Below are 13524 nucleotides of genomic sequence, written 5' to 3'. Positions count from 1 at the left end.
TTGTATGTCACGAATACCTGTCATGTCAACAGAATGACCCTCTGTACTTTTACTCTCCCAAGTGCCACTCGTAAGCAAAGTCACTGTTACAATTCTTGCCAGCGTGTGTTATGCGGACTACTGTGGTTTGCGTGCTATCGACGTCGTATGGTTACTCCTGTTGCTGCGCTATCGCGTCACCTTGCTCCTCATCGCTCTTCACCTCGGCACTCACGAATCGATAAATCGTGACGAGCCCCATCTGCCTCCTCCTCTGCGTTTCCTTCAGCTTGTCAATGGCCAACAATGCCGCCGGTGCTGGTAGTGAGCCCAACAAATCCGCATGATGCGCTGCGAACCTCCTCTCATCCTCCGACGCCTCTCCTTCCTCAGCGACGCCCCTGCCTCTCGTAGCACCTGGCGTACTCGCTCCGCTCCCACTGTAAAACCTTGACGGCGCTGCCTTCTGTCTCGCGACAAACGCGTCCTTTCCCATGGGCGTCGCTGCTCCTCCCACCCTATCGGCGGTGTCGGCGAAAACATCGAAGAAGTCCTTCTTGCGCAGCAGGCGGCGGGCGAAAAAGTCGGTGCTCATGAGCTGGACCACGTCCGAGTCGCGCACCGAGTAGCCGGTGGTTACGCCCTGAGAAGCGTTGCGCGAGTAGCGGGCCAGGGAGGACATGGCGTTCGATAGAGCCGTGTAGGAGCGGAGGAAACGGGATTCTTCCCCGCCGTACTCGCTTTTGGCATCGTTGTCGGCAGGGCGCGAGCGGGACTGGGCACGGGAGAGCGCTTTGACCCTGGCTGGGGTGTCGGGGGCCTGTGATGCTGAGCGGGAGGCTTGGCGTGATGCCTGTCGCGATGGCTGGCGGGATGATTGCTGCGATTGGGCATAATGGTTGAGCGATCCCCCAAAGACGACCAGTTCGTTGTTCGGACCGAAGGTCGCACCCATCCTCCTCGCTGGCATCTTGAGCTTCACTGTATCCGCCCCAGCTGCCTGGCGAGCGGGGCGGAACGATATGAGTCCATGCTCCGAGTCCGAATCGGACGCCATCGAGCCTCCACCCCTGCTCGTCGTTCCCTCCCCCTCACCCTCCGCCTCATCCCTCTCATCTTCATCCAGCAGCTTCACCGGCTCTCCGATCAAGAACCGCGCACACACCTCCAGACACGGCCTCCCCGCCTTTGCGCTCTTGCTCGACAGCCTTGCCAGCCCGCGCAGCAGATACGTCCGGGTCTTGAGACTGATATTGGCGCTCCTCTCCAGATCAAAGTGCGGCGCGCGTCGAGGGTAGGTGGGGGGGAACTTGATCTTGATCCGCAAGAACGCAGGCTCATGATCCGCCCACGGTCCGTACATGGTCAGCACGCACATGCGGCCTGTCAACTCGACTCGCTCGAAGACGATGCGGGGGAGTTTGCGATTGATGCCGATGATCTCGTCGCCGAGGCCTTGGGCGGTGTAGCCAGCCTCGGCGTCCGTATCGTCCTCCGTGGTGAGGCCTCGGTTGAATGCGACGCCACGTGTGGGGGGTGGAGCGAAGGCGTCCGATTCGCCGCCTGCGTCGGAGAGAGGCTCGTGATCAGGCTCTTTCTCGAGACGCACGTTGGCGATCCACTCGATGGGGTCAACGGCTGGGGCGGCGGTACGACCGCGGTCAAGACGCATCGCCGCGCCGACAGCCTTCTTGATCGTGCGCGGATCGGAGGCTTTGGCGATCTTGCGCCTCTCCTCCTTGCGCCCTGCGCGATCCTTGTCTTTGCGTTCGGATGGCTTTCTCGATGACTTGACGGCGCCGCTGCGTTGCTCTTCTTGAATCGGCAGCGGTCGTCCTGATGGTCGAGATGGATTGAGTGTTCTCTGCTTGATCGCACTGGTGGACCCTGTTGACTTGCCCCGAAGGTTTGCAGGGACTTTGAAAGACGACTGTCCACCACTGTGCTGGGATGTTCCTGCTCCAATGTGCTTCGAGCTGTGATGCGAAGCCCCGAATCGACTTGCAAGGTCCTCACCCGCCTGTTTAGGCAACGAGCGTGCCAACTGCCCGCCGTGACCACGGCCGAACCCATTGTCTGCCGCCTGCCGATCACCGCGACCCCACGACCTACCAAACGTCTCCATTGGGCTTCTCGAAAGCCCTTTGAGATCCGACGAAAGATCGCCATGGCTCGAGCTGTGGTTGAGGCTCATCCGGCGTCCACTTGCGCTGGTGCCAAAGGCAGCGAATGGGCTTGTCTTGCCGTCGCGTACCAGATTCTGGAAGCCCGATGCGGAGGAGCTGTACGGCGAAGGGGCCTGAATTCGACTTCCGCTACCCTTGCCGCTCAGGAGCGACCGTGTGGCGTGCTCTGGTGGGAGGATGGACGAGCTTGTGATGTTGGATCCAGACGCCTGGCTGGCGAGCATCGCCGCCTCGTCGGCGTCTCGTGGAACCGCGAGTGGCGGATCGCGGTAAGAGATGTCCGGCGCATTGGCTCGCGTGAGCAGAACGCGGATCGGACCACCTGGCTTATGCCCCACCTTGCGCACCTGCTCGTCGCTGACCGGCCACAGCCGCAGCGTCTGATCTTTCGACCAGGTAATGAGCTGGAACTGGCGGTCGTCGTTGCCCTTATCCTGCCCGCCTTTGGTGCGGAACAGATATTCTTTCACGATATCCGTGTGACCAGCGAACGTTCCTTTCGGTTCACTGGGGTCGTCTTTCGCCCACATGCTGAGTGTCGTATCTCCACGCTGGGGGAGAGTCATGACGCCATTACCAAACGGCAAGTGACGTGCTCGCCAGATGGGCGTCTTGGTCTCGATCACCGACTCTGCTTCCGTCACGAGCTCCCTCGCGCCGATAGCTGCCTGCGAAGTGTCCGAGGCGAGGTTCCAGAACTTGACCGTCCGATCGAGCGAGCACGTGATGAGGCGATCCAGTCCGAGCGAGGTATCACGGCTCCAGTCAATGCCGTAGATCTTGTTCTCGTGCGCCTCGATCGTCGCTAGCGGCAGAGATCCCTTGCGGTCGTCCCAGATGAGCACCTTGTTGTCGCACGTCGAGGCGAGTCTGTGCTCGCTGGCGCGATTGAATTTGACCTGGGTCACCGCAGCGTTCCAGGCCGAGTAGCCTTGGGCAGGCTTCTGTCGCCCTCCACTATCGGAGCCGCCGCTCATGCGCAGATCCCACACCCACGTCCACGTATCGATCGAGCTCGAGGCGACCATTTCCGGATGGAAGGGCGACCAGTTGATATCCGTGATGGCGCGTGTATGTGCATGGAGAACGTGCTCGATGGCCGAAGATCCTGACGCAGGGAGTTGCATGTGCGATCCTGACAGCGGCGTTTCGCCATACGGTGAGCCTGTCGAAACGGCTCCAAAGCCGCTGCGTGTTCCTCCTGTGACGCCGGAATGCAGACTCTGACTGTTGTAGATGCTTTGGTAGGCGCTGCTGCGTTGTGTTGCGAAATGCGGGTTGGAGGGCATGAGAGGGCTGGTTCCGCTATGAATCGAGCCGCGATGCAGCATTCTCGTGAGAGGCGGTGCTGCGCGTGGATCCCCCGGCCTGTCGAGGTTCCAGATGAGCAGCTTCTGGTTGGATGTGCTCGCGACCCAGTTGCTCCGTGCTGGATGAGGTGACCATTGAATGTCGACTGCCTCCCACAAGGTCATGTGAGCCAGGAAGCGTGGTGGTGCGAAAGGATCCTCGAGGTCGATAATGAAGAGACCTTTGCGTGCAGCCAGGACGACATCACGATTGGCGGGGCTGATGGACATGGAACCGACGGGCTCCATAAAGGAGATCTCGCATGAGCGGTAGAAGGTGTTGGAGGGATGACGCTGCGAGACGATCTGCTTGTTTGGCTTCTGCTCTGTCGAAGGTATGGGTATTGGAGCAGCGCCTACGGTGGCATCGCCGTCTGCCTCGCCAGCGATGGCGCGCTGTGCGTCTCGACCATCTTGACCTGCGGGTGGAAGCGCGATAGGAGGTGATGTAGCTGCCGCCGAGATCTCTGTCGGAGGCAGCGCCGGGCTGTCGGTGTCTGACGGCATCACGAGGCGCGCAAGCAACCGCGCAGTGCTGATGCTACGCCCTTCCTGACGCTGCGATGCACCTGGTTCTCTGCCGCAGCTCTACTGTCAACTGCTGAACGAGCTCGGACCGTTTATCTGTGCTAATGATAGAGCGCCATCGTTTGGTTGTTCCAGCTCGTTGTGGTTGGGCTATTGCGCACCGGATAGTCCTATCTACTGAGCTGCTGGTGGCGTTCGAATGCGCGATGTACGCAGCGCTGAGGAGTTCTTATCAGAAAGGGTCGAAGTGAGGGAGAAGCAACCCCGCACAAGTGGAACGGTGCTGGCTGTACCCGATCCTATATCGGGTTCGCCCCTCATTTCCGACTGCCGAGTTCTTGCCTCGAAATTTGTCCAGCTCGAAAAAAGTTGAGAATTCGCGGAGAACAGCGAATTGCTTCTTTTCACCATATCAACCATTCACCCTCACGAACCGCAACATGGGACTCTCAGGACCCAAGCAGAAGCAGCGGCTGGTCGGCTCAGCCAGCACGCGCAACACAGCATGGCTCAACGATTCTTCCGCACCCGGACAGCGCATGCTCGCGCAGATGGGCTGGTCTTCCGGCCAGAGTCTCGGCCTCACCATGCCCGGTCTTACGGAGAACCTCAAGGTGGCTTACAAGATGGACAACAAGGGTATCGGTGCTCAGCGTCATGAACGAGAAGCGAGAGCGAATGGCAAGGATATTTGGGTGGGCGGTGGTGGTGATTTGGGGAGCTTGTTCGAGCGTCTCAATGCTGCTAATGCCGCGTCTTCGTCGTCCTCGGCGGTGGCATCCTCCTCGTCCTCGGCCGCCGGTGGTGAGGATGACGATGACAAGAAGTCCAAGAAGAGCAAGAAAGAGAAGAAGGAGAAGCGAGACAAGAAGGAGAAGAAGTCCAAGTCGAGCGACGAAAAGTCGAAAAAGAAGCGAAAGCACGACGACTCGGACGATGCCTCCGAAGACAAGGCCAAGAAGAGCAAGAAGGACAAGAAAGACTCGTCCGAATCCAAGAAGAGTAAGCGAGCCTCGGAGAAGCAAAAGGCTGACGTCGTAGCAGCCGTAGCTAGCGCTGACCCGGCACTAGCGAAAGACCAAGCAGCAGTCGAAGAGATCAAGAAGGACGTCGTCCAAGGCAGGCCGGTACGGATGGCACATCGAGCGAAGTTCCTGCGAGCCAAGCGCATGGTCTCGGCGAATGATCTGGCAAGTGTCAACGAGATCTTGGGAATCGCATCGACTCCGGCTTCCTCTGCAGCTGCATCAGGCACCTCGACTCCGACAGTCGCATCCAAGACATACCCAGGACCAGGAGGTAGCGAGATCCCATTGATGGACGTAGACCGACGCTTGGAGGCAGAGACAGGGCCAAAATTGGATTCGAACTCTTCAGAAGAGGACACGAAGACTAAGAAGAAGGAAAAGAAGGACAAGAAAGAAAAGAAGGACAAGAAGAAGGACAAGGACGGGAAGAAGAGCAAGAAGGCATCGCCCACAGACGGCACGACCAACATCATCGCCAGTGACGACAAGGCCGCAGTGGAAGCGGCTGAAGCCGAGGAGAAAGAGAAGGCGACACAGATTGGCGTCAACTCGCAAGGCTTATTCGTCTTTGAGTACCTCAACCGTCGTCTCATGATTCGCAAGGCGCAAATTGCGAAGAAGAAGAAGGCCGAACAGGAAGCCATCTTTGCACGTGCTGCGCGCGTCGGCGCCTAGAGTAGCTGCTGTGCGACCATCCACCACGCCTCATGCGTTATACCCCTAGCATCTGTATCAGCATCAGGAAGTACGGACAATGTCATGGCCTACATCGTCTTTTCGAGATTGCGTTTGGAGTGTCTGCAAGCCCTGCCAGAATTTCGCCGCCTTTAATTTTTGTCTCCATTTTCAGCCTCGATAATTTCGAGACGTCAGTCATCCCCGACCGGGTCTCGGCGACAGGAAGCCGTGTGGAGGTTATGAGTGGACATCGTCTGCCTTCCTCACCATCATACCACTGCGTTCGACCTCATCATCCTCCCGACCACACCCTGCACTCTGACTCGGGACATTCGCCTTCTCGTCGACACTTGAGCTGAACAAAGCTACTAAGAACGACATCCGGCCCAACTTCAAGCATCTCAGGGCAGCCTCACAATGTCCGCGCCTTCTTCCTCCTTCCCATCGGGCAGCCAGCCACCTCCGAACCATGGCGGGGGCGTCACTCCTGACCCGTCACGCGTCCACCTCGGCCGCAATGCCGGCAAATTGGACCCCATTGAGCACCCGCCTCTCCCCGTTGCCCAAGTTGGCGCTGCCAACCGGGCGGCCCAGCTGCGTGGCATCGCGCTGGGCCTCGGCGGTGGTGTTCTCTCCGCCTTCATCAGCCGACGGGCCCTAAACCTGTCCAAGAACGCAAGCTATCTCTCGGGTCTACTGGCCGGAACGGGCGTCGCGTATATCACAGCGAGGCAGCAGCTCGAGCACAATCTGGGGGTCGTCGAGAGCACCGAGAAAGGATTGAGGGGGACGTTGCGCCCAACTGGGGCATCATCAGGAGAACCAGCCAGCGCACATGCTACGGATAGCGATATGCTCAAGTATGATTTGCAGGCGGCCAACGCACAGGCGCACGAAGGAGGCGTTGGTGGGCTGCACGAGTTCAGGGACAAGTACGCTTCCACAAGGGGTGACCACTGATGCAGGAACGGAGACAGGTCAGATTCGCACCACCATTCATCTCTATCGACGCAATCGACATGCCAATCGCAGAGAAGTGTGATGGTCCTCGACAGAAAGATTCAGCGGGTCCATCAAAAGTATCGCCAAAGAAGGTCGACGTGGGCAAAAAAAAAGTCGACGCGAGAAAGAGTCGTCAAAAAATGCCTCCTAGCCGACTCGAACGACTGACCTCTTCATTACTAGTGAAGTGCTCTACCGCTGAGCTAAGGAGGCTTTGATGACATCCCAGCTGGGTGTTGCAAATATATTGTTTATTGATCAGCAAGGACAGCCTCGGCTCTTCACAGCCCACCAGACTTTCGCAGGCCGTTGCAGGGTGAGTTCGAAGTCGCACACTTGGCGCTTACATCCCGCCACTAGAGCGCCTGGAACAGATTGCGACTGACAAGACAACGCAATGGAGGGGTGCAATAGACATGATCGATTAGAGGCGGTCGTTCGACTGTAGCCACATGGTTCGCACGGTGTCGCTTGCCAGGTCCTGACGCCACGTTGGAGAGTAAGTCAGAACCAAGCTATCGACTCCGACCGGGCACCGAAACGGCTGCGAGAGAGTCTTGCTGTGCAAGGCAGACGGGGAGAACGGCGACTTTTGATGGCCCGTATCCGATGCGAACCTCGGCTTGAAGAGCAGACGGCGTCATTGTCGTCAAGAGGCAAGAAGTTTCGTGGGCAGCTGATGAGAAACTTTTGGGCCCCGCATCCTTGGAATTTGGCACTGTGACTTTTGGTCGATAAGGTTGCACGCTGAGCACGGTCCAACTTGGAATTCTGCAGCTCCACTCTTTCTCATTGTGCTCGAGGTGGCAATGGTCACAAGGTCATTCACATATACGCATCACTTGAGCCATCATCCTGTTCTTCCTACCATCACCGCATCCGAAGACAGCTGAGATAGACAAGAGAACGTCCGCCTCTGTCTTTTTTCATCTTCGAATCTCTTGCACGCAGACACAACCGCCTCCATCATGGCAGCAACTTGCTCGGCCCCGGCGCCCATCAACTACTCGAAAGCGACCGATGGCACGGGTGTCGTCGGCGGCGATCCATGGCTCGAGCCCTTCGTGCCCGCCCTTCGCGAGCGCTACGCCCTGTACAATGACTGGCTGTCCAAGATCAACTCCACCGAGGGCGGCCTCGAAAACTTCGCCCGCTCCTACCGCAACATGGGCTTCCAGATCGATCCCAAGTCCCAAACAGTCCAATACATCGAGTGGGCGCCAAACGCAGTCGAAGCGGCGCTCATCGGCGACTTCAACGGTTGGTCGCGCGACACACACAAGATGACCAAGGACTCCTTCGGCAAGTGGCACATCAGCATTCCCGGCGTCAACGGGCAATGCGCCATTCCGCACGATTCCAAGATCAAGATCTCGATGGTGCTCCCCTCCGGAGAGCGCATCGAGCGGCTGCCAGCATGGATCCTGCGTGTCACCCAGGACCTTTCCGTCTCGCCCGTCTACGATGCGCGCTTCTGGAACCCGCCGACCTCGGAACGCTACACCATGCGCCACGCCAAGCCTCCCGCGCCCACCAACATCAAGGTCTACGAGGCGCACGTTGGCATCGCCACGCCCGAACCCAAGGTCGGTCAATTCAAGGAATTCACCCGCAACGTCCTCCCACGAATCAAAGAGCTCGGATACAATACCATCCAGCTCATGGCCATCCAGGAACACGCCTACTACGCATCGTTCGGCTATCAGGTGACCAACTTCTTCGCCGCCTCGTCGCGATACGGCAATCCCGAGGATCTCAAGGAGCTCATCGACACGGCGCATTCGTTGGGCATCACCGTGCTGCTCGACATCGTGCACAGCCATGCGTGCAAGAACGTTCTCGATGGTCTCAACATGTTTGACGGCACGGACCACCTCTACTTTCACGAAGGCGCCAAAGGTCGACACGAACTGTGGGACTCGCGTCTGTTCAACTACGGCCATCACGAGGTGCTCCGCTTCCTCCTCAGCAACTGTCTCTTCTGGATGGACGAGTATGGATTTGACGGTTTCCGATTCGACGGTGTCACTTCGATGCTGTACACCCACCACGGCATCGGCACGGGATTCAGCGGAGGATACCACGAGTACTTTGGTCCCAGCGTCGACGTTGAAGCTGTGGTCTACCTTATGCTTGCCAACCGACTGATCCACGATGTCAACCCGTCCGCCATCACCATTGCCGAAGACGTCTCTGGCATGCCCGCCCTCTGCCGACCCGTCTCCGAGGGCGGCGTCGGCTTCGATTATAGATTGTCCATGGCTGTGCCGGATATGTGGATCAAACTGCTCAAAGAGTCGCGCGACGAAGACTGGGATTTCGGCAACATCTGTTTCACCCTCACCAACCGACGCCATCTGGAAAAGTCGATTGCCTATGCCGAGTCGCACGATCAGGCGCTGGTGGGCGATAAGACGGTGGCGTTCTGGTTGATGGACAAGGAGATGTATACCAACATGTCGGACCTGACCGAGCGGACGGGGGTCATCGATCGCGGGTTGGCGTTTCACAAGATGATCCGGCTCATCACGCACGCGTTGGGTGGTGAGGGATACCTCAACTTTATCGGCAACGAATTTGGGCATCCGGAATGGCTTGATTTCCCACGGGAGGGCAACGGCAACTCGTTCCACTACGCACGTCGCCAGTTCAACCTCGTTGACGATACACTGTTGAGGTATCAGTATCTGTATCGCTTTGATGCGGCGATGAACAACGCCGAGGAGCACGCCAAGTGGTTGGCCGCACCGCAGGCGTACATCAGTCTCAAGCACGAATCCGATCGAGTGGTGGCATTCGAACGTGCCGGTCTGCTGTTCGTCTTCAACTGGCACCCCACCCAGAGTTATACGGATTACCGAATCGGTGTTGACGTTCCTGGAAAGTACAAGGTGCTGCTCGACACGGATGCCAAGGACCTCGGCGGACACGGGCGCGTCGATCACGCAACCGAATACTTTTCCACGGACATGGAGTGGAATGGTCGCCGAAACTTTGTGCAGCTCTACCTGCCGAGTCGCAGCGCCATTGTGCTGTACCGCGCCGGCTGATTCCACACTCGCCTGTCTCATTTCTCGCATCTCAATCTCAATCGAACAGTCAGAAGCACCGCACTTTTTAAGCCTGACGAAGGAGCAATGGCGCGCTTGTCTTGGGTGGTGAGAGTCGACCAGTCTGCGCGTCTTCGGTCTGGAAGGGTCTCCTTTCGCCCTCTCTCGTGCAACCACAAAGTCTGGCTGACCAACGCCTCAGGCGAGCCGGAACAAGCTCTCACACATCGAACATCTCTCTCTCTCTTGTCTCTGACCTCGTGCCGCGACATGGCATCTCATCATACATCGTTGGCGTAATGAGCAAAGCGCGATTGAGTCTAGCGGTGAGCAAAAGTGTGGTTGAATCTATTGCCTCGCTACTTGGCAGCATTATGTCTCAACCTCTCGTGCCGCAGCATAGCGTCCTTGCGACTAAAGTTCGCTCCACACGTCTTGCACTTCCACTCGACGACCGCGGTGCTCTTTTTCGGATCCACCTCTTTGCCCAACACGACGCAGTCTTGGAGTTTCAACTTTCCTTCCCTCATGAAGCCCGCTTCCTCCCTGGCGTGGATGGTCTCCCTGTGCCTGGCCAGATCGTATGGGCGATGGAACGCCGTTTGGCACGCAATGTGCGTAATAGGGCTTACGTAGTCGCACTTTGTCGTGCCATCCGTTGCGGGGATGCCGCCCGGTTTGGCATTGCTCCCATTCGACGAGGTGCGCGGCTTAGGTTCGGACGCGGGTTTCTTGGGGTGGGTCTCGGGCGAGTCTTCGTAATCGCTTTCGTTGCCAGCGTTGCTGTTGGTGCCCGTCTCGGAGTCTTCTGCGTCACCACCGGTTTCGATGCGATCGTCCTTGATGGGGAGGCTGTCGGTGGAGCTGGGTGGTGCACGGGCAGGTGCGGCGGTGGGCGCGGGTCGAGCGGTGAGCAGCGGTGGAGGTTCCGGTGCCGAACGCCGGATGGACGGGCTAATGCTGCCTTCGTCCCGGTGGGGAGGGGCCACGCTGAGACCCGACTCTTGGCTACCAGGAATGTACCCGTAGCCACCCAGCGCGCCGGGCATGTGCGACCTCGAGTCGTGTCGCGGTGGGTAGGGCCGTCCATACTGCCGATCGGTGTCGTCCACATCCTCGGACGAAGACTGGTGGTGCGGCAGCGGCGGGCGTTGTGCGGTGCGCGGGTCGAGCGGCGACTGTCTCGAATGCGGTTGCTGATACTGCGGATAGTGATGATGATGCGGATACGCACTACGTTCCTGTCGATGCCACCTCCTTCCGCTCCTGTCATCATCAGAGTCGCTACTACTCGCAGACACGTCGGAAAAGCGCGGCTGCATGTGCGCCTGCCTCAACGCCCACGGTTCGTTGCGCACGTGCGACCAGGCGCCATTCGGGCCGCTGCTCGACGTTCGTTCTTTACCCAGCAACGGTCGCGGCAGTGCAGACGGCGAAGCGGACACGCGACCGTCCGCTTTCGTCGGATAGTTCAGGTACAGACTCGAGGGGCCACCGCGGATCATACTGGGACGCATGTTGGGTGGGTAGTAGGGTCGTTCGTCCTCGTCGTCGTCGGTCGAGATCGTGTCACCGCTGTCGACGGGGCTAAAGAGGCTGCTTTGAGAGCCGGACTGGCTCGCGGAACCGCGACCGTCAGAATGTCCTGGGTAGGGGGAGCGGCTGCCGGTCCCCTGTTGGACGGTTGGGCCAGGTCGCTTCTGATAGTGATGTGGGCGGGCAGTGTCGTTGCGGCTCATAGGGACTGGGCGAGCGGCGTAAGTGGGCTCGCCGGTGGAAGAGCGGGCGCGCGGGACGTTCTGCGACGACATCATGCGAGGGGTGTTGGTGCCACTATGGGAGGCTTGGTAGCGACCAGGGCCGGGTTTGGCGTCCGAGAGTCCGGGTGGCACCGTGGCAAAGAGACTCGGCATCTTGCCAAGCCCAGAGTGCGACAGAGCGTTCTCAACGTCGTCATAGTCCAGGAAAGCTTCCTGAGGACTGACGGTCAGACCACTGGATTCGCGCTTCAGAGGTCGTCGTCCATCCGGGCCGGGGCCATATCCACCCACAGGCGCGCTGATGTGTTCAGCCGAGGCCATCGAGACGGGTCCGCCACGCTGAGCCAGCTGACTCTGCGACATGATGGGTGGCGGCATGTGCGGTCGTTGCTGGCTATAGTGCTGTTGTTGCTGTTGCTGATGGTGTTGCTGCTGTTGGTGGTAGTGCACATCGCGAGAGCTTTGACCCGTCTGACGGGCCCAGTCTGGCAAATAGCTTTGCGAATGACGGGCGGGAGGGTACGACATGGCGCCGAGTCCGCCTTCGAAGGTGCTGCTACGAGTGCGCAACTCGGACGGTCGCTGTGTGAGCGGCGGCATTTCTTCATCCGTCTTCAGCTGGTCTTGGGGTTCCCTCTTGACAGGCTGACCAGACTGACTCCGTGGCTGACCGGCGAGCTCGTAGTCGGGAAAGAGGCTGAAAGAGGGGGCGACACCTGCTTGCATGGGATCGGAGGATGCTGAGAGCGGACTGGTCTGCATGTCGACAGGTCGAGGCGTGTAGTCGTGCTTTTGGAGGATGTCCCTGAGGGGTCCCTTGAAGGCACGAGTATCGACACCTGCTAGCTCTGCTCGGATCTGGGCCTTGACGCGTTCCTGCTGCTCGCGAGTCATGCCGGCAGAGGCTGGTGATGCCAAAGCAGAGGCGGCGTTTGGGTCATAGCCGCGGGAAGGCATCGATTCACCGAGATTGAGATCGTGCATGGGTGCTCCCAAACTGCCACTGGGCGGATCAGGAGGGGTGGTGCGCTCAGTTGAGTTGTGTCCCGATGAGCCAGTGGTACCTTCTCTGCTGGAGCGTGAATAGGATGACGATGAGCCAGCGTAGAGCTCACTCTTTTGGCGCTTACGCCGGGGGCCGCCTCGATCGTCGAGGGTGTCTGGTAACTGGGCGACATCATCTCCAAAGGCGGGCGACTGTTGAGGAGAGCGGTGCTTGCCAAATGAACCGAGGTTTCCGAAAGAGGGAGGGGTGGATGTCTTGTCGAGAGGGATGGGTGGAGTTGGATCGTCAAAGAGGATGAAGTCCTTCTGCGGAGCCATTTTGCCCACAGACGTCATGGTGCCGTGAGGTGGGCGTATGTGAGCCGAGGTGGGAGCGATTAGCGCAGGCTTGTGAGCCGTCAGCCGATGCTGATGAGGTTGGCGTAGTCGGACGTGCTGGATGCAGGACTGTGTGTCGCGATGCCGTCTAGTGCATGAAGCTCGTAGCTGAATCGATCATGCGCTCTGGATGGTGAAAAGTGTTCTGGCACGCAAAGGGGCTCTACCGCGATGCAGTCGATGTAGTCGGGAGAGTCAAGGCAGATGGACGTTCAAAGCCGGATCGAGATTGGTTGCAGAAGTGAATGAAATGAGGTCTGAGCCCTTGCGCGCCGAGGAACGACAACGTAAGCAGGAGAGCTTCCTGTCGAGCTGCGATGTGGGAGATACCGCTGATCGCTGTCGCAAAGTGGACGAAGATGGACTGCGCCTGGCTGTATGCAGTTCGAAGCTTCTGTGAAGAATGCTGTGCTAGTGTGGCCGTATCTCGACTATCGAGCTCGCTGAGTTCCGAACTGAAACGGTAAGATCGATGCTGGCCACCGATTGTGTTCGATTTCGGCGATGACTGTCCGAAGGCTAGATGGGAGGAGAGCTGTCTGTGATGGTGAAGGATGAGAAGAGCTCGCGACTGTATAGCC

At 58.8% G+C, this 13524-nt stretch overlaps 5 protein-coding genes and 1 non-coding gene across 6 annotated transcripts; 3 read left to right on the top strand and 3 right to left on the bottom strand.

Moving 5' to 3' along the window:
- Positions 1 to 151: 151 nt before the first annotated feature.
- On the bottom strand, positions 152 to 4021 carry PSEUBRA_001031 (WD40 repeat; the record flags this gene model as incomplete). The annotated part of the gene is made up of 1 exon (XM_059464501.1): positions 152 to 4021. The coding sequence occupies one exon, from the start codon at positions 4019 to 4021 to the stop codon at positions 152 to 154; it is 3870 nt and encodes a 1289-aa protein (XP_059320905.1).
- Positions 4022 to 4482: 461 nt separating this feature from the next.
- On the top strand, positions 4483 to 5745 carry PSEUBRA_001030 (G-patch domain protein; the record flags this gene model as incomplete). Its single annotated transcript, XM_016434313.1, has 1 exon — positions 4483 to 5745. The coding sequence occupies one exon, from the start codon at positions 4483 to 4485 to the stop codon at positions 5743 to 5745; it is 1263 nt and encodes a 420-aa protein (XP_016294416.1).
- Positions 5746 to 6165: 420 nt separating this feature from the next.
- PSEUBRA_001029 (uncharacterized protein) lies at positions 6166 to 6708 on the top strand (the record flags this gene model as incomplete). The annotated part of the gene is made up of 1 exon (XM_016434318.1): positions 6166 to 6708. The coding sequence occupies one exon, from the start codon at positions 6166 to 6168 to the stop codon at positions 6706 to 6708; it is 543 nt and encodes a 180-aa protein (XP_016294415.1).
- A 183-nt stretch (positions 6709 to 6891) lies between these two features.
- Positions 6892 to 6963, bottom strand: PSEUBRA_006439. Its single transcript has one exon. It is a non-coding gene; the product is annotated as a tRNA-Thr (tRNA).
- A 755-nt stretch (positions 6964 to 7718) lies between these two features.
- On the top strand, positions 7719 to 9800 carry PSEUBRA_001028 (Glycoside hydrolase, family 13, N-terminal; the record flags this gene model as incomplete). Its single annotated transcript, XM_016434323.1, has 1 exon — positions 7719 to 9800. The coding sequence occupies one exon, from the start codon at positions 7719 to 7721 to the stop codon at positions 9798 to 9800; it is 2082 nt and encodes a 693-aa protein (XP_016294414.1).
- Positions 9801 to 10159: 359 nt separating this feature from the next.
- On the bottom strand, positions 10160 to 12901 carry PSEUBRA_001027 (Zinc finger, C2H2; the record flags this gene model as incomplete). The annotated part of the gene is made up of 1 exon (XM_016434303.2): positions 10160 to 12901. One exon carries the CDS (start codon positions 12899 to 12901, stop codon positions 10160 to 10162), a length of 2742 nt encoding a protein of 913 aa, XP_016294413.2.
- Positions 12902 to 13524: the final 623 nt, after the last annotated feature.

This window comes from Kalmanozyma brasiliensis (genome assembly GCF_000497045.1).
Source record: "Kalmanozyma brasiliensis GHG001 unplaced genomic scaffold PSEUBRA_SCAF11, whole genome shotgun sequence".
Lineage (NCBI taxonomy): Eukaryota > Fungi > Basidiomycota > Ustilaginomycetes > Ustilaginales > Kalmanozyma > Kalmanozyma brasiliensis.
The sequence above is the reverse complement of the archived record's forward strand: the minus strand, read 5'-3'. Positions and strand labels throughout refer to the sequence as shown.